This window comes from Oryctolagus cuniculus, chromosome 3 (genome assembly GCF_964237555.1).
Source record: "Oryctolagus cuniculus chromosome 3, mOryCun1.1, whole genome shotgun sequence".
Lineage (NCBI taxonomy): Eukaryota > Metazoa > Chordata > Mammalia > Lagomorpha > Leporidae > Oryctolagus > Oryctolagus cuniculus.
The window spans coordinates 115,809,782-115,837,718 of NC_091434.1; the positions used below are offsets into that span (position 1 = coordinate 115,809,782).

The 27,937-nt window shown below is 43.5% G+C and overlaps 1 protein-coding gene across 2 annotated transcripts in view; it reads right to left on the reverse strand.

The window, feature by feature from the left end:
- CCDC93 (coiled-coil domain containing 93) overlaps positions 1-27,937 on the reverse strand; it is a 104,057-nt gene that overhangs the window by 5,728 nt on the left and 70,392 nt on the right. For both annotated transcript variants that reach the window (XM_017342634.3, NM_001171023.1), the window contains 10 exon segments: positions 23,692-23,765; positions 21,999-22,080; positions 20,963-21,034; positions 18,489-18,542; positions 17,091-17,153; positions 14,655-14,763; positions 12,638-12,720; positions 10,834-10,871; positions 9,127-9,211; positions 1,572-1,685 (listed from right to left, as the gene is read on the reverse strand). In XM_017342634.3, the coding sequence (XP_017198123.3) occupies positions 1,572-1,685; positions 9,127-9,211; positions 10,834-10,871; positions 12,638-12,720; positions 14,655-14,763; positions 17,091-17,153; positions 18,489-18,542; positions 20,963-21,034; positions 21,999-22,080; positions 23,692-23,765 (774 nt within the window).

The following is a 27,937-nucleotide window of genomic DNA, read 5'->3' on the forward strand; positions in this document are numbered from 1 at the left end:
TTTCCTCCAGGGGTCCTCCTGAGCTCTCAGCCTTGAGTGCCTGCAGCACAGGAAGTTTTGCCACTTCACTTTTATTTGCTTTGATTTTGACAGCTTAGACTTTCCCTCCTCAACTTAATCAGTTTGTTTCCTTATTGTCAAAAGGTCAGTCATGGAAAGTCCAAGCAGCATTTAAAAAAGTTGATTCTTCTCCTTGGGGACTGCTCTTTGTTATTTAGATTAAAGGGGCATAAAGAGCCAAGGAGGGGAGCAGTGGGATCTTTTTGTTGCCTGCTCACTCACTTGCTGGCTCTTCTGAAACTTCAGTCACATATCTCTGCTCTTCACAAAAGGGTTTCCAGACAGAGCACCTCCCTTGCCCCTCCCAGGACTGCCCAGCCTCAGTGCCTTCAACTGTGAGTCTCCATGACTAAATCCTGCTCACCCCATGGACAACTTCCCTGACCACACCATCTAGACACGTTCCATCACACAGAAAAGTTTAAAATCGCCATTTCTTATTTTTTATGACTTGTTCACTGAAGTTTGTTTTCTCAGCTTATTGTGTGCCTCCTCCTACCACAATGCAAGCCCCTTGAAGAGAAGGGCCAGGTCTGTCTTACAACCTGGTGTATGCCTAGGGCACAGGAGCAGCTGGTAGAACATTTTGTAAGGATGAGGGATTCGGGGACGTGCCTCCCAAAAACTAAATCACAAGGCGGAGAAGCAGAGAAGGGAAAGAGGGAAAGAAAAGCCTAAAAATAAATAATTATTGGCATAGAAGGACTAAATTTTTTCTGTAAAACAAATACCTGAAAACTATCACATTTAACTCCTCTAAATGTTAAGTAGTTTCTAAATCAATGAAAACCACACGAACTTAGATTAGGATGGGGAAAGAATTTATAAAGCTGCAGAGACCCTGGAAAGGGACAAAATAAAATCTCTTTTCTGGAAAATCTCTTCAGAAAAGGGCAGATACTAACCCAGCCCAAATCCAGAGAACAAACAGGGACAAAACATTCAGTGGAGTGCTGGATTTTAACAGGTGCCAGACACGGTGCTAAAGGGATGATTTCTCTCATCTGACTCCAAAGAAGCCATCAGTAGAAAAATCTAAGACTTGGAGGGTTTAAGTGACTCTATGAAGTACACAACTGCCAAGTGGTAAAGTTTGGATTGTGTTGCAGGCTTGGCTTTAAATCCTAAGTTCTGTTTCCACCAGTTTTACAAGGTCCCTCCTCATCCTAAGACTAACAGAAGGAAGATTCTATACCTGAATCTGTAACAAGTGCTGTTTCCAGGTGGCTCTTCACATGGATTAATGGAACTACTCTGAGAGTTAAATGTGCTTACTATCTATTAGGAAAATGAACACAAAGCTGTGACATCTCATAGAACACTGAACCACAGCATCATGATAGGCTATGGAACAAGGCAATCTTCACCCACCTGGATACCATACTAACAACCTGGAAATTCCCATCACAGACCAGAGGGAAAAAACAATTACCCATATTTTAAAGGCTCATTTTGGGATGCATCTGCATCTGCCTTTAGCCTTAAGATGCTCTGACCAACCTTCCTCTTACCTCTTTAAACTCTTTCACAGTCTTAAAGTAAAGCCTCTGTTTTTCTAACAGTTCTAAGTACTGGTCGTTCAACTGGTCTCTTCGCATTTTGTTTTCTTGCTTCTTCTTTTCCATCTGAAAAATTTTGGGAAATGGTGATGAAAAAGCATGCTCTGACCAAGGGCTGCTAGCAATATCCTACAGATAACATTACTAAAATTTTCATGGATTCCTTTCAGTATTTTCCTTCTATACAAAATTTAAAAATTAAACTCATTTGAGAGGCAGAGAGAAAGGACAGATAGAGAAATACACACACATACATACATACAGGGTGGTGGGCTCCCTAAATATGCACAATGGCTAGGGCAGGGATGGAACTGGGTACTCAACCCAGGTCTCCTTTATGGGAGGAAATAACTCAATTAGCTGAGCCAATACCTCTTCTTTCTCAGTGTCTGCATTGGTTAGAAGGTGCAACCAGGAGCTGGAGTTGGGAATGGAAACCACAGACTTTGATGTGAGATATGGTGTCTTAACTGCTAGGGTGAACATCTACTCCCTATACGGTTTTGGCGATTGGTTCATTTATTTGCATATTACATGGAGGGTCTATAATTTATTCAGCAATTCTATCATTGGGCATAAACAGGTTCCATTTTCTTTGTCACTAGTTTTACAATAACAGGACGGTGAATCTCAGCTGAGGCTATTCTGTTCTGAGAGAACATGTGGTGACAAGGTGCTACTGCTATCACGGGGGATAGCACACACACAATGCACACACAGGATGGTCACCACAAAATAACTATCTGGTTCAGAATGTTAACTTTGTTGAGGTTAAGAAACCTTGATTTAAATAACTGATCATACAGCAGGATTGTGTTGTGTATTCTCTTTTCACTTCTTGGAAGTATTTCTATGTTATGAAATTTTTTTGAGGTATAAGAATGACTTTTTATGCAGATTTATTTCCTAACTAAACTGATTTGGGTAATCATGAATAAGAAAAATGACGAATTAGTAGACTCTTACTTGAAAAAGTTTCTAATTACCCATACGATCTGGTCTTTCTTTGATATAATAGTGTGCTTATCTGAGTTTTACTATTGTAATTTGCATCATAGACTTAAATAATGATGAATGCGCACTCTGGCTTTTTCCCCCCCAAAAAACCTTTTATTTAAGGAATACAAACTTCATACATTTCATAATGACATCTTTAGGAACATGGTGATTCTTCCCACATGCCCTCCTACCCACTCTCCACCCCTCTTCCTCCTCTCACCTATTCCCATTCTTTTTTTACTAAGATCTATTTTCAATTAACTTTATATACACATGATTAACTCTGTTGAGTAAAGAATTCAAAAAATAGTATAGAAAAAAGAAAAACTGTTCCTCAACAGTTGAGACAATGGCTGTTCAAGGTAATTGCTTCTCAAAGTGTCACTTTATAGATTGCTTTTTAGGTACTTTATTATCACTGGTCAGGGAGAACACGGTATTTGTCCTTTTGGGACTGGCTTATTTCAGTATGATTTCCAGTTTTATTCATTTTATTGCAACAAAAACGTGTTTTGTTTTTTTTTTCACAATAGTGTAGTATTACATGGTATACATATCCCCATAATTTCCTTATCCTGTCTTCAGTTGATGGGCATTTGGGTTAATTCCATAATTGTGAATTGAGCTGCAATAAACACAGGTACAGATAACTCTTTCATATGCTGATTTCACTTCCCTTGGGTAAATTCCCAGCAGTGGGTTGGCTGGGTGATATGGTATGTCTATATTCAGATTTCTGAGGTATCTCCATACTGTCATCCACAGCGGTTGTTACAAGTTTACATTCCAACCAACAATAGATTAGGGTATCTTTTTCTCCACATCACTGTCAGCATTGATCGTTTATTGATTTCTGAATGAAAGCAATTATAACGGGTGAGCGAAACTTCATTGTGGTTTTGATTTGCATTTTTCTAATGGCTAATGATCCTAAGAATTTTTTCACCTGTCGGCCATTTGGACTTCCTCTTAAACAGGCATTTTTCAAGTCTTTTGCCTATTTCTTAACTGGGTTGTTTGTTTTGTTGAGTTTCTTGATCTCTTTTATCAGTTGCAAGTTTGCAAATAATTTTTCCATTCTGTCAGTTGCCTCTTCATTTAGCTGAGTTTCTTTTGTAGTACAGAAGCTTCGTAATTTGATGTAATTCCATTTATCAATTGTGGCTTTGACTGCATGAGCCTCTGGGGTCTTTTCCAAGAATTCTTTGCTCATACCAATGTCTTGCCGGGCTTTCCCAATGTTCTCCAATAATTTGATGGTATTGGGTCATAGATTTAGGCCTTTAATCCACTTTGAGTGGATTTTTGTTTAAGGTAAGGGTCTTGCTTCATACTTCTGTATGTGGAGATCCAGTTTTCCCAGCACCACTGGTTGAAGAGACTTTCCTTGTTACATGGGTTGACTTTAGCGCCTTTGACAAAGACAAGTTGCTTGTAGATACTTGGATTCATTTCTGGAATTTCTATTCTGTTCTATTGGTCTATACATCTGTTTTTGTACCAGTACCAGGCTATTTTGATTATAACTGACCCATGTTATGTCTTGAAATCTAGTATTGTGATGCCTCCACCTTTATTTTTGTTGTATAAGATTGCTTTAGCTATTCCAGGTCTACTGTGTTTCGATATGAATTTCAGCATCATTTTTTTCTATGTCTGAGAAGAATATCCTTGGTATTTTCGTTGGTATTGCATTGATCTATAAAGTGCTTTCAGCAGTATGGATGTTTGATAATATGGAATATTTTTCCTTTTTTTGTATCTTTTTCTATTTAATGTTTGGTAATTCTCATCATAGATATCTTTGACATCCTTGGTTAAATTTATTCCAAGGTATTTGATATTTTTTTTTTGGTAGCTATTGTGAATGGGATTTACCTTAGAAGTGCTTTCTCAGCCATGGCATTGTCTGTGTATATTGCTGTTGGTTTTTGTGTGTTGATTTTATATCCTGCCACTTTACCATCCTCTTCTATTAGGGCCAATAGTTTCTTAGTGGAGTCTTATGGATCTGTTCTATATAGAATCATGTCATTTGCAAATAGGGAGTTTGGCTTCCTCCTTCCCAATTTGTATTCCTTTATTTATTTGCCTAACGGCTCTGGCTAAAACTTCCAGTACTATATTGAATAGCAATGGTGAGAATGGGCATCCCTGTCTTGTACCAGATCTCAGTGGGAATGCTTCCAACTTTTCTCCATTCAATAGGATGCTCGTGCACATTTTAGAATCTTTTCTTTTACTTGGAGAGTTTGACTACAATGTGTTGTGGTGAAGATCTTTACTGGTCATGTCTATTAGGAGATCTTCTAAGGGCTTCCTGTACTTTGACATCCCTTTCTTTCTCCAAATTAGTGAAGTTTTAATTATTTCACTAAAAAGGCTTTCTAATCCATTTTCTCTTTCCATGCATTCAGGAACTCCTAAGACCCATATGTTGGATTATTTGATAGTATCCCATAGATCTCCAATACTGTTTTTTAGTTTTCTAACTTTTTATCTGACTGTAAAATTTCTAGCAATTAGTCTTCTAACTTGGATATTCTTTCTCTGCCTCACTGAGTTTTTAAGACTTTCCACTGCAGTTTTTATTTGTTCTATTGAATTCATTTCCAAGATATCATTTTCATAGGAGTAATTTTCTTTCATGTCATGTATGGATTTTTTTTTTAATTTAAGTAATCCTATGATCAATTTCTAGAATTCCATTTCTGGCATTTCTTAAGTCTCTTCACATTCAGTATTCAAGTGTTGTATTATTTTAGGGGCATCATGCTGTCTTTTTTCTTTTATTATTCAGCATTTATGAAGATACTTGTTGGTTTCTTTATTTTTGCCCTATCTTTGGATTAGCTTCTGTGGCTTAGTGGAGTGTCTGCCTTTTCATTGAATACGCAGAGGCATGCGGTGGGTATGGCCAGGGAACTCTGTTCACTGCTCCAGGGTAAAGGGAGTGTCCAAGATGACACCTATTTTGTTTTATCAGCGAGGAGGTTTGTTCTGTTCTGTTGGTGTAGTCTCTCACTCACTTCCCCTCCTCAAAGGAGACTAGTGCCTGGGCAGTTGCTCCAGTGTGTACAATATTCATCTGCGCTACCACAAGAACCATACAAAGGATCTGTGCAGTCCTCAATGTAAGTATGAATCGCAGCAATGACCCTACCAGGGAAATCAGGGAGCCCCGAGCACATAGGGAGGCCCACAGTGACTGCTTAATGACCCAGGCATACCCTAAGCCCTCACCACAGTGTTGCGCAGTCATGAGTTATCTCAGCCAGACTCGGGCATCTCAGCTCAGATGGTTGCTGGATGCACAGACAGGTGCTGGTACAGCTGTTATGTATGTCCAAAATGGAACCCGCCCTCTCTCTGCTTGTTACAGGACGCCAGTGCTGGGCGACTGGGGAGAAACATGCCCCTTTTGTTTCCACCTCTAGTTTGGCACTGTTCCCCACAGGGCTCCAAGATGGACTCTTGCCAGGCTTTTTCTGCAGCTTTATCGCCAGTAGCTTGTGGTGCTCCACACTGGTCTTACCTCACTCTCCAGAGCTGATGCTGCAGCTCTTGGCTGCTGGGGTCCTGAGTTGTGTGCATCCACATCCTCCACGTATGTACACGGTGTCCCTCTAATTTGTGTGGAGTTTTCTCTGCTGTTTTCTCCCTAACTCTTCCCTGAGACTGCACTCTCTCCAATTTTTTAGCAGTAAGCTCCTTCCCTGTTCCAACATCTTGGATCTCTTTATGAACTTTCTACAATTATGTTAAAACTATACAATATCACTTATTACTTACTCATCTTTCTAGGGTGCTTCCAGTTTTATGAGCTCATAAATAGAGGCTAGACTTTGCTATAAAGAGATTTTATTAAGGTACCTAAAAGTTTCTTCATTCAACAGATACTGGCTGAATACCTAATGAGTACTCAAATGTGGTAGGGAAATCAGGCAAAGTCCTTGCTCTGAGTGTGTATTCTACAGAGACTGCCCCTAAACAAGCTCCCCAAGAAACAGATACAACACTAACATTCCCTTTGCAAAAGTGAAACAAGATTAAGTGATTGAGAGGACTGCACAGCCTCTTCAGAATAAAGGTCAAGGAGGGTTCCCTGAGGAGGTGACACCTGAGAGAGCTGCCAGAGGTATGCAGTGTGTTTTTACAAGATAAATCTATAGCACAGGCCACTCAGGAAGTGAGGACAAGAAAGAGTTACAGTACAAACCCAGTGCTAGTTGACTGACACCTTGAGTGATGCTTTGTGCTGGCTTCACAAAAGTCTGAACATGAATTTCCAGTCACACTTGGAGGGGATTTTAAATTTAGTAAGTTACAGATGAACTGGCTGCACTTTATTCTCTGCACACCATGGACCTTTGTGTACTTTGTAGGTGAAATATAAGCTGGAATCCCCAAGTCTTACCCTGCTGTTCTTCAGGGGAAGGCCCATTGTGCATGGGGGTTTATTTGCCTAGTTCAATCCTGACCTTGTATTTAGTTTCTGAGTCCCTAGGCTGTGCCTCCTCTTTCCACAGGTCTGCACACAGACTGTGCTGGGTCTTGAGTGTGGTTAACTTGCCTGTACCTAGGTCTTGCACACGTGAGTATCCCCTCTGAGAATAGGAGGGCACTGGCCCATGTCCCAGAGTGCTGGGTTGGTAGTCAGTCCTGCCTGCTGTAGATAGAACCCCCTGATGCTGCCTGTCTGGATCTAGCACCAACCCACCACAACTCCCACTGCTTTTCCCTCTTCAGGTCCCACTTCCCAAAGCCACCACTTTTTCTGCTGTGCTACGTAGTACCTCACAGCTAGGGACCACCACCCACCCCCCTTACCACAGCAGGCAACTCTATCGTGGGTCATGACTGATTATGTCCTAGTGATGAGACAATGGGTTGCAATTTAATTATGGATTTATCCAGGTCTCACCATGGGAGGTAGAGTGGTGATCTAGAAATGGTAGGAGCTTGAGTTCTAATCCTTGCTCTGCCATCACTGCAGATCATGGACAGGTTACTCAAGGTTGTTCAACAATAGGGCCCTTGGCTGTATAAAAGGGATTGCATCACCTATATCCCAGGTTTCAACCTGAGAAATGTGATGTTAAACGTTTAAGTGGAAGAAGTGTCATTTGGCTTACATGAGCTACTCAGTAACAACATCCTAAACAAATGAGGCAGTGGCACCCACTCTTACAAGCCAGAGCTTACTCTCAGGTCTGTTTCATTTTCACTCCCTTCTCAGTGTCCTTTCCCTGTTTACACCATTCCTGCTCCTTCTTATCACCTCTTCACACACTGGGACAGTAACTACTGAAAGCTTTTGCCAAGCACTCACAGAATTTCAGAGGCGTTAGCTCCTCTGAGTAAGGTCACAGTGCCTGCCAATATGTGACTCACAGTTTACTCATATACCTACATGAGACATAAACACATATCCTACCACCGTGCCCAATGCTATTCTGTTCCGTGACATTCTGAATCTGCTGATTATGAGAGCAGGAGACGAATTCCATTCAGAGTGCCAATCAACCCTATCTGGAATCTTCTTTGAGAACTGCTGAGAGTCCACTGAATAAATTCACTCATTCGACAAATAGTTACTGAGTGTGCATCGTGGGTCAGGTGCTACGGTAACCAGTGGGGCAATCCCGAGAAAGCCTGCACTGCCGTGAGTCCCATGGGCAGAAGGAAACAGTAGCAGCTTCCTTCCCCTGCTAGCACTGCAGTGCTAGCATGAAGTCTGGGACAGTCTGGAAAGAACAAAGGAGTTAGGTCCATTTCTTCTGCTAGGAATGGAGCTTCTGGAAAACAGGAAAAGGAAGCCAAAGGGGAAAACTTCCCAACAATTCCTATAGTTCTGTAGGCAAAAACAACTCCCTGAGGAGGAGCACTGGTAGGGAAACACTGCCTCCACACCAAGACCTGAGCTGTTCAGCCACATTCTCTGTCTCACATCATAAAGGGACTCTGTTTTCTCCTGCCTTAGGTGAGTGAACATGCAGTTAAGTGTTGGCTTATATTTGCTCTCATTTTTGAGGCTGAAAAGTCTGAGAAATCACTTGTCACTAGTGATACTTGTAAATATTTTTGAACCTCTAACTAGAGAGACTGCTATTTCTATAGGGGAGGGAATCTGAAGTTTCTTTACCCATAGTTCATCCTGTGAGATGAGGTTATGGCTAGCTTGAAGGTTATTTTTTTATCATGGGACCTATAAGCAATTCATCCTTTCCTGTGTTTATATTCTGGCCTCAGGCACAGGAATACTTGGTTCTGAAAACTGTAAAGGAGTCAAGGTAATACTGGGCAAGAGAGGTGCCCTCTGGGCAGAGGCAGTTCCTTCATCTGTAAAATGGGGGTAGCAGCACTCAAGAGGCCCTCTACCAGGACTAGCACAGTGCTCGGCCTCTCAACTACTGATGCAGGGTACGCTCCCACAATTACAGGAAGACACCTTCCCCATTTCCACCAGAAAAGCCCATGCCACACCACAGAAGAGAAGCCATCTGACCTTCATTCTGCTTTGCTTAATTCCTTCTACAATCTGTTCCATCTGACGTAAAAACTGGTCCCGGGCAGCAGGTGAGGCCATGGCTCTGAAAGAAAAATCAGCAGAGGTACAACTAGCACACCCACTCTGAGGAAGGGGGAGACAACAAGGAGGTGACTTTGTACCCAGATTATGCTCAAGAAGCAAATGGACCTCTGCAAGGCCCAGGGTCTCATGTGGCCCTGGAGGATCCCAGACAACTCCCATGGAAGACATCAAATTAGCCTCATACTCCCCCTACAATTTTCTTAACTAATGTATATTTCCTTGAAGTAATATAAAAGTGACTAAAAGTAACAAAAACATTACTGACTTTGAATTACAATGTGTATTAAGAAATGGATTCAATTTGGTTTTTAAGAATCTACAAGACAGGGAGATGCTGCTCAATATGTCTAGACATACTCTGATATTTCCTGCGATGTCCTCACAGTCCTCTTCTCCATCCCCATGGGGCAAAGGGTGCCAGGAGGACCAGATAAGACTCATACACAAGGGCTGGAACCTCTCCCAAGGGAACGGCTGATAGCACAGATCCTCACTGAAATGCTCCAACCATGGGATCTCTCATTTTTAGAAATGTCACAAGGCTGTAAGTCAATTGAATCAATCTTAATAGGGAGCTGTGGTTCCTCCCCATCCCTGGCTTGTATTACAAAAGCAGCTTAAAATCTAGAGTCTGTAATTAAGATCTCAGTCTTCCTGTCTAGCACAGATCCCTAATGAACCCTGGCAGGTGGTAGAGGATACATGAAGTCTACCACGCAGGGAATGAGCCTTGATGGTGAGGGGTTACTGGGCTGGTATGTCTGGGTACAGGTGTGTCTTGCCATCCAATATTTGGGAAAAAAAATACCTATCTGAACAAGGTAGTTTAGAAGATGCACATTAAAAATCTGCCATAAGATTTTTTAAAAATACTTTAAAAGATTATGCAGATTATCTAAAATTTAAAGCATATCTATATACTTAAAGCTAACCAGTATTACTGACTTTACTGAGAAAAAATATATAAAGAGATTACAATAGGTAGGCATGGCTGAATAATTTGAAAGTTAACTTTTTTCCTAAGCTCTGTCTTGGTGGGTTTGTTTTTTTTTTTTTTTTTTTTCCTGACAGGCAGAGTGGACAGTGAGAGACAGAGACAGAAAGGTCTTCCTTTGCCGTTGGTTCACCCTCCAATGGCCGCTGCGGCCGGCGCACCGCGCTGATCTGATGGCAGGAGCCAGGTGCTTTTCCTGGTCTCCCATGCGGGTGCAGGCCCAAGCACCTGGGCCATCCTCCACTGCACTCCCTGGCCACAGCAGAGAGCTGGCCTGGAAGAGGGGCAACCGGGACAGAATCCGGCACCCCGACCGGGACTAGAACCCGGTGTGCTGGCGCTGCTAGGCGGAGGATTAGCCTAGTGAGCCGCGGCGCCGGCCTGTCTTGCTGTTTTTATACCAAAAATTCACTGTGATATCTCTATTTTTGCAGGAACTCAGGGAACAGTGCAAACCAAGATCCACGTCCACTGAACAGAAAAAGTGAAACAGCAAGCATCAACACCCAGCCATTAGTCTTGCATACACCTTTCTCAACAGTGCTGTGGATGTAAGAGGTGGGCCGAATATGAAGTTCAGGGTGACAGGGTATTTACAGGAGGCAGGTCAGATAAATAGTACTTACTGTGAGAAGTTCTCATGAATTGAGTTTAGCAGGCTAATCTGGGGAAGGGGAAAAAACAACACAAAAACTGTGAGGAAAAGACAAAGATACCATACTGACCCAAGTACTAAAAGCTGGCCTGGTCCCTGGACACTGCTTCACAAAGAACACATACCTTGCTTATAACAGATGAAAAATACAAAGAGTAACAGAACCCATTGCTCATAGAATCCTCTTCCTACGGCATGTTACCCCAGGAACATGTAGGAAAAGGGCTCTCGGAGGGACCACAGTCTGAGCTGAGAAGATGCTATGCTAACTCAGGGCTATGAGGAAGCTGCCCCTGCATCACCTTTCTATCTTGCTTCAGGACCATCAGCTCAGGGGGGAGTCAGAGTGGGGAGTGAGACTGCAGTGCTCATGCTACTCCTTCCCCATGCAGCCAGCTCTGGGTGGCTCTGACAGTCTCCCAGGATATGCATCACTCAAAGCCCCATTCCCATGGAAACTGCCTTAGACCCACAGCAGGACACTCTATCTGTCCAAACAAGGAAGTCCTGCAAAGGGCTCTGAGTGACAGTCTAGAAACCTGCGTCTTGTTTCTGGCTGTGAACTAGTCGTTCAACCTGGGGTTCGGCACTAAGCAATTATCATGTCTGCAGCATGGAAATGACATTTTAGTCATTCACACTCCAAAGCTGGGCTTTAAAGCTAAAATGTCACAAGCATGAATCATTAGGAATATATAATTTATTCAAATGTGAAGCTGTAATTGTGCTACCATGACTTGGAATTAAAAAGCCCAGTCTTCCCTCAACCTACTCTAATCAGCATTGAGCAAGGAAAGCCAATGGGTTTAAGGCCTTCTGAGAAGAGACTGGTCCATTTCCAAGCCAGGGCTGGCAAGTCTTCCCCTTGTCAGGTAGGGAGGCCTCAAGGCTAACGTGTGGGGCAGAACTATTCCCAGGTATGATGCAAACCCCAGCAAATGCAGTTGTTTAGTCAACCATTTATCAAGTTCCCAGTATGTGCCTAAGTCCCTGGATACCCAGGAACACAAAACTCAATCCTTCCTCTAGGAGTACAGAGATTTTTCTGATTTAATAGAAGCAGCAATAGAAGTTTTGATTTGGGTTCAGGTAGATGATACATCTGTACCATTCTCATTAAAGTGGTAATTAGTGCAGGCCACAGGTGATGAGAAAATGAAAAATTCTATCAACCTCAGGTGAGGGAATAAGTAGAATGCCTACATATTGCAAATCCCCCATGTGCGAGGAACTCTACATTTTCTCATTCTGTCTTCATGATCAACATGATCAGGTATCCCTACTTTGCAGGTGACAAAAATGAAGCAAGCTAAATCCCAAACCTGTTGGCTCCAAAACCTGAGCTCTTTCTCCTTCACTGCACACTGTGCCCTGTATCATGAATGGGTGGTTCCAGTATCCATATTAAGTCTTTTTCACCCCACCCTGAATTTAATAATCCTTTCAATTCATGTCTATGTCTGCCATTGACAATTAAATTGTTATTTTCTCCATGTAAACAACACCATTTCCCTTCTTTTAAACCCCAGCTCCCTTTTCTGTTTTTTTATCATGGCATTTTTCTCAGGGTACAAATGTGCGTTAACCCCAGAGAGCAAGTGCTCCAAGGCATCTTTGCTGTCTGACTTTGTATCCTAGCACCCGGCATATAATCAAAAGCATGCTTTCCATTTAAGCCAAAGGCATCCATCCCAGACATTAAGTATCTGAGCTTCCTGGAGCCAGTGCACTGCTAACTGCTCATTTGATTAAGTTACTTTCTTATATGTTCTTACCTCTTTTTCCAAATAAACCTTTTTGTCATCCAGGGTATTATACAAAGTGAAGAACTGCTTGGTTTCTTTGTGCACTGCTGAAACTGTAAATGCAAAGAAACAAGCACATGACTAAGAGGAGGTAACAAAGGACCTAGGCACCCTTTCTCCGGGCATACTGCTGCCTTGCTGTGGAAGCCCCACAGTGCACAATCACATGGGATGCTTCTGAATGTCTCAGGACCAATTAAGAGCATGTCTGTAGTTGGGACCCAGGTGATGACTATGTGTGGTCAAAGTTGAACATCACCATCATAAAAGAATCAGTCACCTGTTCCTGTCTGGCTTGAGAAATGGGTGAGGATTGCAGATGTTTGTATGCATTTTGGTGAGACTGTTCAAAGTGTTTGGTGTAAAACCCAAATGACTTCAGCATGTGGGAAATTCTTTCTGTGAAATATATTGACGCAAGATACTATCATTGCTAAAAGCTTTTGAGCAGGAAGGAGTAGAAAATTAAAGGGAAAGATTTAGCTTAAGGCAGAAACTACTTTTGGCTGAAAACTGTCACTGCTGAGACTTGCAGTCACCTGAGTCCAACACGAGGACTGACTGAAATCTTAGGTTAGTGAGGCAGGACATGAGAAGAGGAGGACCTGGACTCCTCACTAAACGAGGCACAGTGCGTGAGCCTGAACCAGGAAGGATGCCTGAGAGGCCAAGGCCTAAGGTCACAACCGAGGAGGATGCTGAGATGCTGCTGCACCGAAGAAGTGGGCCACTGAGTGATGGGAGGAGGGAAGCTGGAAGGTGAAATGGCACTGCCAGTCCCCTAAACTCTGTACAGTATAACTGGGATTCCAAAGATTACCTAACAAGAAACTATTGAAGGTCTGATCTGATTTCATCATCATTTAAAAAATCATCTATTATTTTTCACTTTGTTTCTGTGTGGGAGCAAACTGTTGAAATCTTTTGATCTTCTGTATATTAAGAGAATCGAAAATGAATCTTGATGTGAATGGAAGGGGAGAGGGAGTGGGAAAGGGGAGGGAAGCCATTGTAATCCATAAGCCGTACTTTGGAAATTTATATTCATTAATTCAATAGTTTTTTTTTTGACTTTTATTTAAAGCTTTTAGAGCAAAGATGTAAAATGATCAAACTTATGTTTGAGAAAGATCTCTCAGGCAAGAGTGAAGAGAAGGCAATGATGAGAGAAGGCTACAACAGCAATACAGAGAAATGGACCTGCAAGTTACCAAGAGGATTGGTGAACAGCATGGTTCAGGATTCACTACAGGAAACAAGATAGGGAGGATGAACATAGTTTTGGACCTGTTGAATTTGAAGAATTATGGGAAAACATGAGAGGGAGCCTTGAGGAGGAGGATTAGTTCTTGCCTAGGGTAGGGGCCCAGTGTGGGTTTACAGAATCTAAGTTGGGCCTTAAGATTAAAGGATTTTGCCTAACAAGAGAGAAGGGGATCCAGGCACATGTAACAGGAGTCAAGGCTAAGATGCCAAAGCTCATGGTGGATGCAGGTTGAATAAGGGCTCCCAGGCAGGCCACTCATTTGGGGAGGGTCTTAGGCATAGATTCAGTAGATCTGAAGAGTTGTAAGCTGAGAGACAAGTGATAGAATCAGATGAATAAGTGAGGGACTTGACCACAGCAGACCTGCAGCACTGCTCCCATTTGGTGGAACTATGATGCAGTAATGGCCTCAATTTAGGCTTGGAAACTTCCTGGGCCCTGGATTACTGGGTGAATATGATGTAGTAGGGACCAGAGTTTGTAGAAAAGATGAATTCATGATGATCCACACAAGAAGCGGCTGCCTCAAGGCACTCCTCTTAATAAGAGCTCAACTGGCTTTCCACACAGAGGGTGGTGAGAGCAGCACAGTGGTGATGAAGCAGAGCCCTCGCTGGGGGTGGCATTTATGAAACGTGCTCTGCTGCAAGCTCTACCATGCTGAAGTGGGACAGAACCCCTCCCCAGCCTCCAGAGCTTGTGTGTTGGTGATGCACCTACTCTGGCGGTAGAGTTCAATAAATCTCTTCTGATACTGTATTAGCTCGGCTCGGCTGGGCACTTCATCGATCTTCCGATGCAATATGGCTATTTCTCGATTTCTTCGAGCCTAAATGCAAAAGGACAACACTATTTGGTAAAAGGCCTTATGTATTTCTGAAGAGCCCCCAATCACATATCCTGGAATGCAGGCAGAGTATTCTGTCATTGGCTTGAGGTCCTCATCTCAGTTTCTGATTGACTTTCACAGTTTCCAATAAATAGGAAGAGGTATGGCTGTGAACTGAACCACAGAAGGCATCAGGTGAATGGATCAGGACAGAAAATCCTGGATGGGAAGGGCTTCTATGGTTAAGGCCAGAACCAGGCTACCATGCCCCAAAGAACTCTAGAGTAGCCAGCTTCCTAGGGACTGCCAATAAGTGGAATGCTTCTTAGATGACAAGAACTTAGGCCTTTCTGCTGGCTTCACACAATAATTTCATAGTCATTTTCTCCATGGGCTGGAGAAACTGCCCTACTGACAGTGCGTGGGTGGCAGTGTGATATGCTGTGGCACAGGGGCAGCCACCACAGAATCGAGCAGCTCAGCGCTCATACTGCTCCCACCACACGGTCATGGTCTCAGGGCTGAGGGCCTCTCTGCTGCCTTTCCTGTGTGCCCTCGGGCTCTCCCAGCTGCTTAATCCACAGCAACAGAAGTGGATGCCTACCTCACTGGGGAAATACAAGCTTCCCAAACCCAAAACAGGGCCTCTGCAACTGGTTAGAGGAAAGGATGTATTTCTACTTTAAGTCAAGACTGTGTCCCCACAGGTACTCACACTTTAATTCCTTTTCTTTCCAGGAATCTTAAGATATACTCATTCACTGTATTTTTAACCTTCCATATCTACTGGCTCCTTATCAGCACCCTCTCTAGTCAGAGTCAGATTCGACAGCCAATCACTCATTGGACAAAGTTTTAAAAGCTCCAAAATACTGCGGTTGGCACTGTGGCGGAGCAGGTAAGGCTGCCACCTGCAGTGCTAGCATCCCATGTGGGTGCCGATTCGAATCCCACCTGCTCCACTTCTAATCCAGCTCTCTGCAATGGCTGGGGAAAGCAGTGGAGGATGGAACAAATCCTTGGGCCCCTGTACCCACGTGGGAAACTGAAGGAGGCTCCCGGCTTTGGATCGGCTCAGCTCCAGCCATTGCAGCCAAGTGGGAAGGGAACCAGTGGGTGGAAGACCTCTCTCTCCTCCCCCCGCCCCCGTGTGTAACTCTTTCAAATAACTTAATAGATCTTTAAAAAATAAATGTATCATCAATACTCCTACTCATACTTCCGTTTTTGCCTTTAACCTTGTCTCTTCTTTCTTAATAAAAACCACAAATACTCACCTTTGTGTAAAATTTAACCATTATCTGTGATTCCTTTTCCACATACCTGACACTAAATATCATTTGGTACAGCCAATTCATTTCTTTCCATGTCTGCCCTGTCAGGCAGTACCTAAAGCAAACCCTCAGGAAGCTACTGGTTTTACTACAGACTTCCCTTATCAAGTCTGAAGCTGCCTGTATTAGGTGATTTGTATATGCCTTCTGAGTAGTTTGACATATATATACATATCCTGGTTCTCAAATAGCCAGCCAACTCCCAGGGCTTGGGTTCTCCCATTACTATTTCGAGCACCTAATGCTAGCTGAACAGTCAAAACATTAGCAAATATACAGCTGCATTGTCCTAATTTGTCTCGTATTTCTGTGCCTCCTTAAAAATCAGTACAGTGTCCTTGTATCAAGGATAAGCGTGACTCATTATGAATTTAACCACATATTTCATCAAAGTAAGTAAGAGCCGCAGAAAGGATAACAGGCTTTCATGGGCCCCTGCAGCCCTGGTCTTCCCCTCCCCAGGAACACAGAGGGCTAAGCCAGGGTGCAGTGCACAGTAACTCTGGGCTTTTGAGCTTCCACAAGCCAGATCCTTGCAATTCAAGAGATTTCAAAATCTGATTTTGACTCTACATGAATTTAGTTTTAGAGCTGACTTTAAAGCCTATCTCCCCCATTTTTGATGCTGCTCTCACTCTGGTTACCAAATGCAAGAGCTGTATACATGGACAGTTGATTTCAGAGGTCAAGTACTAGACAAGAACACTAGACCTTGAATTCTAGCATTTAGCAGATGCTTGACATTAAGGTAGGTACTTAACCAACCAATTTGTACCAATTTCCTCTTATAGAAAATGCAGCCAATAATGCATACTCTCCATCTTGGGTGAGGATCAACTTACATGGGTGATGGGGGTTGAATGTGGCCCATTATTACTAACATCTTAAATCACTGAGTTACAGCCAGGGAGAAGACTAGCAAATAGTAGGTTTGCCTAGTCTTTAGTTCTTATACACTGAGATGTTCTGGTTCTGTTGCAGGATATTGCTCACCTGTAGTAATCGGATCTTGTACAGCTTCTCTTTCTCCATGTTGTACCGTCTGTCTAGGTCCTCCTAAAAATAGGAAGAGGCCACAATTATCTAGGAATAGAAAGCTTTCCTCCTTTGATGCAGTCTTTGGAAGTTGAATGTATTTTTATCATAACTCCCCAAGTCTGAGCACTCAAATTTCTTTTTCCAAAATTCAGGGTCTGGGTCCTATTTCACATGAAACCCTTGACACCCATTCACATCATTCAACAACTCTCCATTCTTCTGGATGCACATGCCCAGATCTATGTGCCATTCGCTACTTACACACATACACATCACCACCACCAAAAACAGACATTCTCAGCCTATTTGGAGAGGATGTTGTTCTTTTCAATGTTCCTATTTAAAGCTAAACCATTCAGTCTAACAGACACTAGCCACATGTGCCTAATTAAATTTAAAATCCAAACAAAACTCAATTTCTCAGTTGCAACAGCCAAATTTCAAATACTTGGTAGCAGCTAGTGGCTAGTGCAACTGGAAAGTGCAGATACAGAACACTTCCACCATACTGCTATGGAGAACAGAAAGAAACTAGCCCCAGCTTGAACCTCATGAAGTAACAGACATGACAAGAGGCCAGAGGTACATGCGTGTACACACACACTTTCTCTATTTCTCTCTTCCCCTCCCCAGAGCTAAGCTTTAGGCAAACTCCAATGGATTCCACTGGAGCAGTCTCAAAGCTCATTTTCATAGGTTATAGGGAAGCAGAATTCTTAAAGAAGGCAATGTACAAAGTTTCCTTGCCTTTCTTCTCTATATCCTCTTCCTTTCCTACTTCTCCTAGAGGTTTGCTGGAGTGCCAGGAACACTGATTTAACTCAGAGCAGTGGCCAGTGAACCACAGCCTGTGACCTAAGAGTTCCATCTCTGCTTCTTTTTCTACATAAAGTTTTAATGGAACACAGCAAGCCCCAGTCATTTCCAAACTGACTATGGTGACAGCTGCAGAGTTGGAGCACAAAGCTGAACATATTTGCTGCCTGGCCACTTTGCTGAAATAGCTTGCTGACCCTATTGTACAGCAGACACCACCTAACCCCTCAGAGCCTATGGGTCATGAGCAGCATGTGCTGCCAACACAGGCCCATCCCCTTTCTCCCCTTCTCACCTGAGATTCTGCCAAGAGGACAAAATACCTACTAGGATGGTGATCTTCAGGGATCTACCTGGTGAGACTCTGACTCCATCTGAGGGGCTGAGTAAAGAGGGACAGTGGCCCTGAGCCCAGCAGATGTAGAGGTAGTCACCTAGAACCTTAACGCAGGCGCAAGAGACCACTACATAGGAGAGTGCAAAGTTTGCTGCCACACTCTCAGAAGATGCCAGACCTGGGAATGGTTAGGTACTTACGTTGTGAGTCATCACGTGGGTCAAGGCACCAGGTGGCTCTCCACTGGAGGGGGTCTGAAATGATGGAGAAAGAATAAACTCTTTTCCTGTCTTAGGGGCATGCGACAAAGCTGAGAATCTATGTGTAAGAAGTGGGCAGGGATGGGCGGGCATAGCAGTGGAGCTAAGATATACCTCAATGCTCATGCATGTCTGAAGAGAGGATAGAAAGGAAATGACCATTATATGACCACCAGATTACATTTATTTTTAAATTATGTATTTTCCTTTATTTGAAAGAATAAAGAGAGACTGACACAGATACAGCTCTTCGACCTACTGATTCACTTCTCAAATGCTTGTAACAATTGGGCAGAGGCCAGGCCAAAGCCAAGACCCAAAAACCCCATCTGGGTCTCCCAAACGGCTGGCAGGGACTCAAGTACTTGAACAATCACCTTCTGCCTCCCAGGGTGCACAGCCGCTGGATGGCAAGCAGAGGCAAGACTCAAACCTCAGCTCTCAAACATGGGATACAGGTATCCCAAGCGGAAGCTTTAACTGTTGTGCCATAACACCCATTCCTGAGCCCTAGGTTTTAATATGTTCTTAAACATCTGTCAGTTGTACACTAACAAAACTGTAACTCATTTTGATAGTAAGACTCCCTCTAAAAGATGTGCTGAGAAATGTGATCAAGAAGGTCTGAGATTTATGTAAACTAAGGCTGCCAGAGCTGAGGATTTGAGCCTCAAAGTTGTAGAAACAAATGAAAAGGCAGGCATGTGCCGATGATCCCAAGACAATGCTGCATTCCTGGACTCTGCAGTTTACCCATGCCAGGCCCCTCATGCATGTGGAGCTGTGTGACCTGGCTCAAATGACATCACCAGTTGTGAGAGTGAGGAGGACCCTCAAGGTCTGTATCTTCCTGCTGGCAGCCAAGAGCACAGTCCAGTGAAGAGTGCGGGGCACACAGCCTCTGGTGCTGGCTAGCTGTGCACAAGTCTCTTCCCCTCCCTGAGCCTTACGTCCCCATTTTCACAAGAGAGAAGACACAATCAACGAGCTGGCTATCAGGACACCTGCAGCTCTCATATCCTAAGCATAGGAACCCTCAGGAAATGGATGAAGTGTGAGAAGGGAAAAACAAAGGGACACCTACAATCTTGTTAAGCTAAAGAAACTATTTTCCTGTGTTTTTTTTTTTTTTTTAAACTCAAGGCTTAGTGGAAATCTGTGCTAGCTCCCTGGAAGTAAAGTCTTTTGTTGAGACAACCAGCTGGTCAGAGCCTTAAACCCAGAATGCTCCTGCAGTCCCAGAGCTCTGACTTTAAAGCCAGCACTGCTTTCCTTTTTCATGTTTGTTGCTGCCTTTTGGGAGTGGGGTATGCCCCCAAGTTGGCATGAAAGAGGCTGAAATGGGCGAACAGAAAAAAATCCAAGAGTAGCTAAGTGGTAGGGTCAGTGCTGTGGTGTATCAGTTAGAGCTGCTGCCTACAGTGCAGGCATCCTACATTTATTTATTTATTTATTTATTTATTTATTTATTTATTTATTTATTTATTTATTTATTTATTTATTTATTTAGACAGGCAGAGTGGACAGTGAGAGAGAGAGACAGAAAGGTCTTCCTTTTGCCACAGGTTCACCCCCCAGTGGCTGCCGCGGCCGGCGCACCACACTGATCCGAAGCCAGGAGCCAGGTGCTTCTCCTGGTCTCCCATGGGGTGCAGGGCCCAAGCACTTGGCCCATCCTCCACTGCACTCCCTGGCCACAGCAGAGAGCTGGCCTGGAAGAGGGGCAACCGGGACAGAATCCGGCACCCTGACCGGGACTAGAACCCAGTGTGCCAGTGCCTCAGGCGGAGGATTAGCCTATTGAGCCGCGGCGCCGGCCGCATCCTATATTTATTGATGCCAGTTTGAGTACTAGCTACTCCACTTCTGATCCAGCTTCCTACTATAGCCCAGGAAAGCGGTAGAAGATGGCCCAAGTCCTTGGGCCCCTGTACCCACGTAGGAGACCCAGAAGAAGCTCTTGGCTCCTGGCTTCAGATTGGCCAAGGGCTGGCCATCGCAACAATTTGGGGAGTGAACCAGTGGATGGAAGACCTCTCTCTGTTACTCTTCCAAATAAATAAATAAATATTTATATAAAGAAAAAGGAAATAATTGGGAAACAGAGGTCAGGTGTCTCCTGGAAACAACTCTTCCCTAAAGGGAGGAAGAATAGGACAGGGTTGTATAATCTGGCAGTTAATTGTCTCAGGCTGCTCCTTACACAGCACTGCTGCCTCTTACCCCTCATAAGAACCAAAAGACATGAGTGGAAACTAAGCAAATCACAGGAGGAAAGCAGCTGAGAGAGAAATACTTGTAATTACAGGATCAGGTTCGGTAAACCAACCAGTCCTTGCAGGCACCATACTGGCACCCACAGTCTGGGTCATAACAGCAGTGGACAGTCTGAAGAATTAGCTCAGGGCCTTTACCTTTTCGTCACTACCAGGTGCTCTCTCAGCTTTCAGTTTTTCAATTTCTTGCTGCAGCCGTGTCATCTCCTCCTTTAAAAGCAATAGGAGCATTTACACAACTTGGACAAGCAATGTGAATGCAATTATTTAAGTATTATTTGATCCAGAAGTCTTATTTTCATATTTCATGAGTTTAATGCTAGCACAAAATTCCCATTAGGAACTACTGTCCAGAACTCTGATCTTCCGCTTAGGAAAATTCTTTCCAGCAATACCCAAGCAGCTATAGCTAAATCAGAATTTGCCACTCTAAAGGGCTGATGAACTGGACACAATCAACGGGCTAGGAAAATGCCCCAGGTGTTTAAAGCCTGCTGCCAATCAGCCCTGCCTGCTTCTTCTTTTCAGTAGGCCTCAGCCTCATCCACCTGTCCACCTTACCTGTAGCCCTGCCTCACCTGGTCCTTTCTCTACTTGTCCTCCTGCCTCACCCTTAAGATCCAGCTTTCTGATGGCTCCTGGGTGGGTGTGGCCTTCCCTCCCCAAAGCTCTCAAAGAACTCCACAGGCCTCATTTCCTGCTTTCTGTGGAGTGACACATGCCTGCATCACTACAAGCTGCCAGGTGAGCCAGGGCTTGTACACAGACATCCTAGGTTTGCAGAACAACCTTGGCTTTGTAAGATGTTATTTTTTTCATAAAGGCCACCTATCAACCAAATATGATGTATTTAAAAAAAAAACACACACTTTGTTTCTGTCAAACACATTTGTAAGTTAGATAACACTGTGTATTACAGACTGTGCTCTCAATTTCAGGCTTAGGCACAGTTACTAATCTAACTCACTCTTGTATCCTTGGAGGGTGCTAACCTAGTGTTCTGTTAACCTTAAATGACCTATACACATAACCTATCAGTTGATGGATCCCTAACTTGCTTGAGAATCTATTTTGTAAACTATTCTTGGACAGGATGCCACATGAGGACGAGAGAGGGGCACCAGAAGATTTTACAAGAGTCCTGGTTTGTCAGCCAACACCAAACAACACTTACTCGACAATGCGCCTTAAACTCCTGTTCCTGAATTTTCAGGTTTTCATTCATGGCCACAAGTGCTCTCAAGTTCTGCAGAATACTGAAAAGACCAAAAAAAAAAAAATGACATAGGGCAGGCCACGATGATTTTATGAATCTCAGCTAAAGCCAGGTCCAAAGCTAACAAAGGACTCCCTTTTTCATTTCCTCTGTCTTCCCCAAGACAATCTAATGGGTTCTCCACAAACTGTCTCTCATTTAACTGACATCATTATTCACTTATAAGCCCAAAATTATCAGACTGGATCCAAACACACATATGGATCCCAGAATTAAAACACCAACAGTAGAAACAGTGAGTTCAGTGGTACTGGATGTATTTAACAATAGCAATGATTCAACTTTATGCTGCAAATATACAGTACTGACATTGTTTCTTATATCCATTCTAAAAAAGAAACAAACTGCTTAAAACCATTAAAAGCACTCATCTGAAAACAAAAATGTCGAATATCCAATAGCACTTTGCTCCATGCCAAGAAAAATCAGTTTCTTCTAATTATACAGGCAAGTGATCTGTGAGAACTTTTTGGCTAAGAATGCCATTAAACTAGAACTTCTCATCCTGTGACTGATACTCTTTTTTTTTTTCTTTTATTAAGATTTATTTACTGGAGCTGGTGCTGTGGTGCAGTGGGGTTAACGCCCTGGCCTGCAGTGCCAGCATTCCATGTGGGCACTGGTTCTAGTCCCAGCTGCTCCTCTTTCGATCCAGCTCTCTGCTATGGCCTGGGAATGTAGTGGAAGATGGCCCAAGTCCTTGGGCCCCTACACCCATGTTGGAGACCCAGAGGAAGCTCCTGGCTCCTGGCTTCATATCGACGCAGCTCCAGCCCTTGCAGCCATCTGGGGAGTGAACCAGCAGATGGAAGACCTCTCTCTCTGACTCTACCTCTCTCTGTAACTCTGCCTTTCAAATAAATAAAATAAATCACTAAAATGATTTACTTATTTATTTGAACTGTAGAGTTACAGAGAGGCAGAGGCAGGCAAAGAGAGAGAGAGAGAATGAATGAATGAATATGAATCTTCATTTGCTGGTTCACTCCCCAGATAGGTGCAATGGCCAGGATTGGAACAGGCAGAAATCAGGAGCCAGGAGCTTCTTTCAGGTCTCCCATATGCTTACATGGGCCCAAGGACTTGGGCCATCTTTCGCTGCTTTTCCAGGCTCATTAGCAGGGAGCTGGATTGAAAGTGGAGCACCTGGGACTACAACTGATGCCCATTAGGGACACCAGCACTGCAGACAGTGGTTTAACCCCCTGTGCCACAGTGCTGGCCCCATCTGATACTCTTTGTGATGCCATAATCGCATTCAAATGAATAAAACCTAAGAAATTCTACCACCCAAACAGTGTGGAGCTGAAAAAGGCATCACGTGCTTCTTCTCCTGTAATGACAGAAAACTTTACTTGGGAAAAAACCAAACCAAACAAACCACAGCAACTGTCTTGGATCAAAATAAGATCATAAGAGGAGCTGGAAGAAAGATGGCCCACCCAGCACAGTCCAGACAGGAGCCTGAGCAACAACAGGCCTTCTGGACAGGCACCTGAATTCAGAGGACTTGCATGGTACTGAAGAACCCATGAGTTTTGGTTGTTCAAATAAATTAGACCACTAGACCCTGACAAAATGACTTTCTTACCTTGGATCAGCTTTGGATTCTACCTTCTCGAGGGCTTCTTGCTCTTTGTCCAGCTTCTCACTGTGACTTTTCAGCTGCAAGAGAGATTGGAGGCATCATTGCCAAGGGCTCAGCAGTACAGAACAGGGAGCTCTTAAATTTTCCTTCCCTCAGCCTCACACCTGTACCCCTCTTATAGGCGGCCAAGCCTATTGGATTTGGTTGTAAACTAAGAAAGAAATGGAAGTAGGAAAATGAGGTGGTAGTGGCCAATAGCATGGAAAGGTCAAAGCCAGACTCTGTGGACACCCTCTGCTGGCAAGGGTTTTTTAAATCACAGCAGCTCCCTGGTCGGGCTGAAAGGCCTGTGGGAGCATCTCAGGCATAGAAAGTGTGAGACCTCAGAGGAAAGAAAGGGTCATCAAAGAAGGATACACTCTCTCTGAAAGGAGGAGAGAACATCCACTTTGCTTCTGACCATGTCCAAATACCGACAATCTATGGTCACAAAAGGCTTCCATAGCCTTGGCAGCTCATGGCAAAAGCCTCGGATGATGATTGATGTCATAAAAAAGAGTGTTAATTGTTAAAGGAACAACAGAAGTCACTGTGCACTTGCTCCCCATTTAGGACCTCTGTCCCTAATGAACTGTAATATGAAAACTGACTGCAAATTTTCTCCCAAACTGTACTCCATATGTTGTGTGTGTGCATGGGTACAAATTGTTGAAGTATATGCTTAGCATGGAGTTGGTCCTCTGTATTTAAAGTCATACTAAAAATGAACCATAATGAAAAAGGAGATGGGAGAGGGAAAGGCAGGTGGGAAGGGAGCTGAGGGGTGGGGGTTAAGGGGGAAAGAACCACTATATTCCTAAAGTTGTAACTATGAAAAAATGCATTCATTAAATTAAAGGAAAAAAATTAAATACTTAAAAAAAAATCACAGCAGCAAGTATTTGGAAACCCAAGAGTAATGCTGACAGTGAGTGCCTTTTGCTAGCAAGGCAATATAAACAGAGTTGCTATGAGATACCTATTGTGGCTATTAACAGGGACGGAGTTAAAATGTCTTAACTTCTTGAATAAACCTTTTTCTGAAGCAGATAATGAGAATCTTCTTTTATAAGAAACTTTAAAGAAACACATTTTGGGGCCAGCACTGTGGCACAGCAGGCTAAGTCTCCGCCTGTGGCACCAGCATCCCATATGGGTGCCAGTTCATGTCCTGGCTGCTTGTCTTCTTAGCCAGCGCTCTGCTATGGCCTGGGAAAGCAGTGGTGGATGGCCCAAGTGCTTGGGTCCCCTTACCCCCATGAAAGACCTGCAAGAAACTCCTGGCTCCTGTCTTTGGATCGAGCCAGCTCCAGCTTGCTGCAGCCATTTTTGGAGTGAAAGACTTCTCTGTCTCTCCCTCTTTCTCTCTCTCTTTAATAAATAAACTCACATTTTAACATCTAAAGTAGGTGAAGCTGCATAACAGAATACTAAATTGTTGTTTTGAAAATACATGATTTGGGGCCAGTGCTGTGGCACAGTGGGTTAACACCCTGGCCTGAAGCACCGGCATCCCATATAGGTGCCGGTTCGAGACCCGGCTGCTCCACTTCTGATCCAGCTCCCTGCTATGGCCTGGGAAAGCAGTAGAAAATGGCCCAAGTCCTTGGGCCCCTGTACCCGTGTGGGAGACCCAGAAGAAGCTCCTGGCTCCTGGCTTCAGATCGGCACAGTTCTGGCTGTTGCGACCAACTGGGGAGTGAACCATCAATGGAAGACCTCTCTCTCTCTGCCTCTCCTCTGTGTAACTTGGACTTTCAAATAAATAAATAAATCTTTTTTTTTTAAAAAAAAATACATGATTAAAGCAGCTCTTTTAATGATTTTTAATATCTACTGTTAGGTGGGGGGAAGGCACAAAACCATGAGCATGGCATGCTTTCAATGTCTATATAAAGGAATGGTACATATATACACCTATGAAACAATTTATATTTACCTGCTTATATACTAATAAAATATTTCTTAAAAGATTCAAGCAGCTGGTTACACTGGTTGCCTCTGGAGAGGGTAAATGAATGGCTGGGTTACAGGGGTACATCTTTTTTTTAAATGATTTATTAATTTATTTGAGAGGGTTACAGAAAGAGAGGGAGTGACAGAGAGAGGTCTTCCATCTGCTGGTTCACTTCCCAAAAGGCCACCAATAGCCAGAGATGGGCCGTACAGAAGCCAAGAGCTTCTTCCAAGTCTCCAAACAGGTGCAGATGGCCCAAATGCTTTCCTTGGCCATAATAGGGAGCTGGATCAGAAGTGGAACAGCTGAAATATGAGCATAAGAATAGGAGGCTGGCACTGCAGATGGAAGCATAACCTACTAAGCCACAGTGCCGGCCTCATGGGTTCATCCTTTTTAGTTTTTGAATTCTGAACAATGTTAATGTGTTACCTACTAAAATAATAATAATAATAATAATAAAGCCGGCGCCGCAGCTCACTAGGCTAATCCTCTGCCTTGCGGCGCCGGCACACCAAGTTCTAGTCCCGGTCGGGGCGCCGGATTCTGTCCCGGTTGCCCCTCTTCCAGGCCAGCTCTCTGCTATGGCCCAGGAGTGCAGTGGAGGATGGCCCAAGTCCTTGGGCCCTGCACCCGCATGGGAGACCAGGAGAAGCACCTGGCTCCTGCCATCGGATCAGCGCGGTGCACCAGCCCCGGCGGCCATTGGAGGGTGAACCAACGGCAAAAAGGAAGACCTTTCTCTCTGTCTCTCTCTCTCACTGTCCACTCTGCCTGTCAAAAAAATAAAATTAATTAAAATAATAAAAAAAGTAGAAACAAAGTTCTTAGAGTTCTAGTTGTAAATGGCAAACCAACCACAAGAGGCAGCACTGGCTTCTTGCTCCAAGTCCCAAAGTAACCCAGACTGTTATTATGTTGGAACATTAGAACAGGTAACCTCAGGACACAATAAAGGCAGCCAGCAGACAGGAATGGACTGAGGAAGATCATGGGTGGAGTTGGCAGATGCAGGAAGGATTGGTTTGTAAGGTTCCAACCACCAAGCTGGCTAAGCAATGGAGCCTGACTCCCTTTTCACACAATGACAGTGCTCTTCCATGTTTTGCTTTACTTTTCCTAAATGTATCTGAAAGGCAAGTTTTCCCTGTTTTCCAGGGTCACTAGGTTACCCTGGAAGGGCAGATTTTGCTGTAACCAGGAACCCTGGCATGAAAGGGCCATGCTCATTTTCCCCAACCCTGGTCTTGAGAAGGAGAGCCAGATCCAGAGACTCACTTATTCACAGGCCAACCAAGTCAGTTTCTCTACATGTAAGTTACACAGCACTAGGTTTTGTACAGTTTCCCATTTTCCTTGATGGAAATTGGTACAGTTTCCTATTTTCCTTGATGAAAATTGGTTTTAATAGAATAATAAAAGAACATACATGTAGTTGCTCACAGAGAGCTTTGATGCCAGGCTGCTTGCATTTGAATCCCATTGGCTGGCCTTTCACAAGTCAATCAGCCTCCCTGCCTTGGTTTCCCCAACTGCAGAACAGGGCTGATAATAGCACATTGCTGAGGTGCTTGTGAAGATTTAATGGGCTAATACAAGTGAAGAGCCCAAAGCATATCCAGCAGAGAGAGAGAGGCTGGCTGCTGCTGTTATTATTATTTGAGGACAGGAAGACTAGATGATTGGCTTAAACCACTGTCTACCTTTCTAGTGCATGAAAAGAACTAAAAAAAAAAAAAACAAACCTGATTTAGTGTTTAGTACCAAAAAACCCCACTTTATTTCCACTGGAATTTATATTCTAAAGCATATAAATGTCTTAGGAAATTGACATGAAGATGTTTTTCACTTAATTTCTTCCAGGTTATTACATAAAAACTGGTTGCTGGCTTGGCAAACTTCATGCCAGGGGTCCTGCAGCATTAAAATCAGCAGGGATTCATCCCCAGGAACCTGTCATTTAATCCCTAAGGAATGCAGTCACAGAGCTGATCTGTGTTAAGGAAGCTGACTTGTCTAAATTCAATGCAGGTATCTTTAGAGAAAGTGAAAACAAAATTATTCTAATAGCCATTTTGATGCCTGCCCTTTTTAAACATTCTGACAATAACTGAAGAAATCAGCTCAAAATTGAAAGGTTTTGTCAGGTTTATATCAAGGCAGTGAATAAGTGCTGTATACTGCTATAGGAACAAATTGAAAAAATGGACTGGATTGATTTCAGAGACATCTTTGAAGATCCTGGCTTCCAAA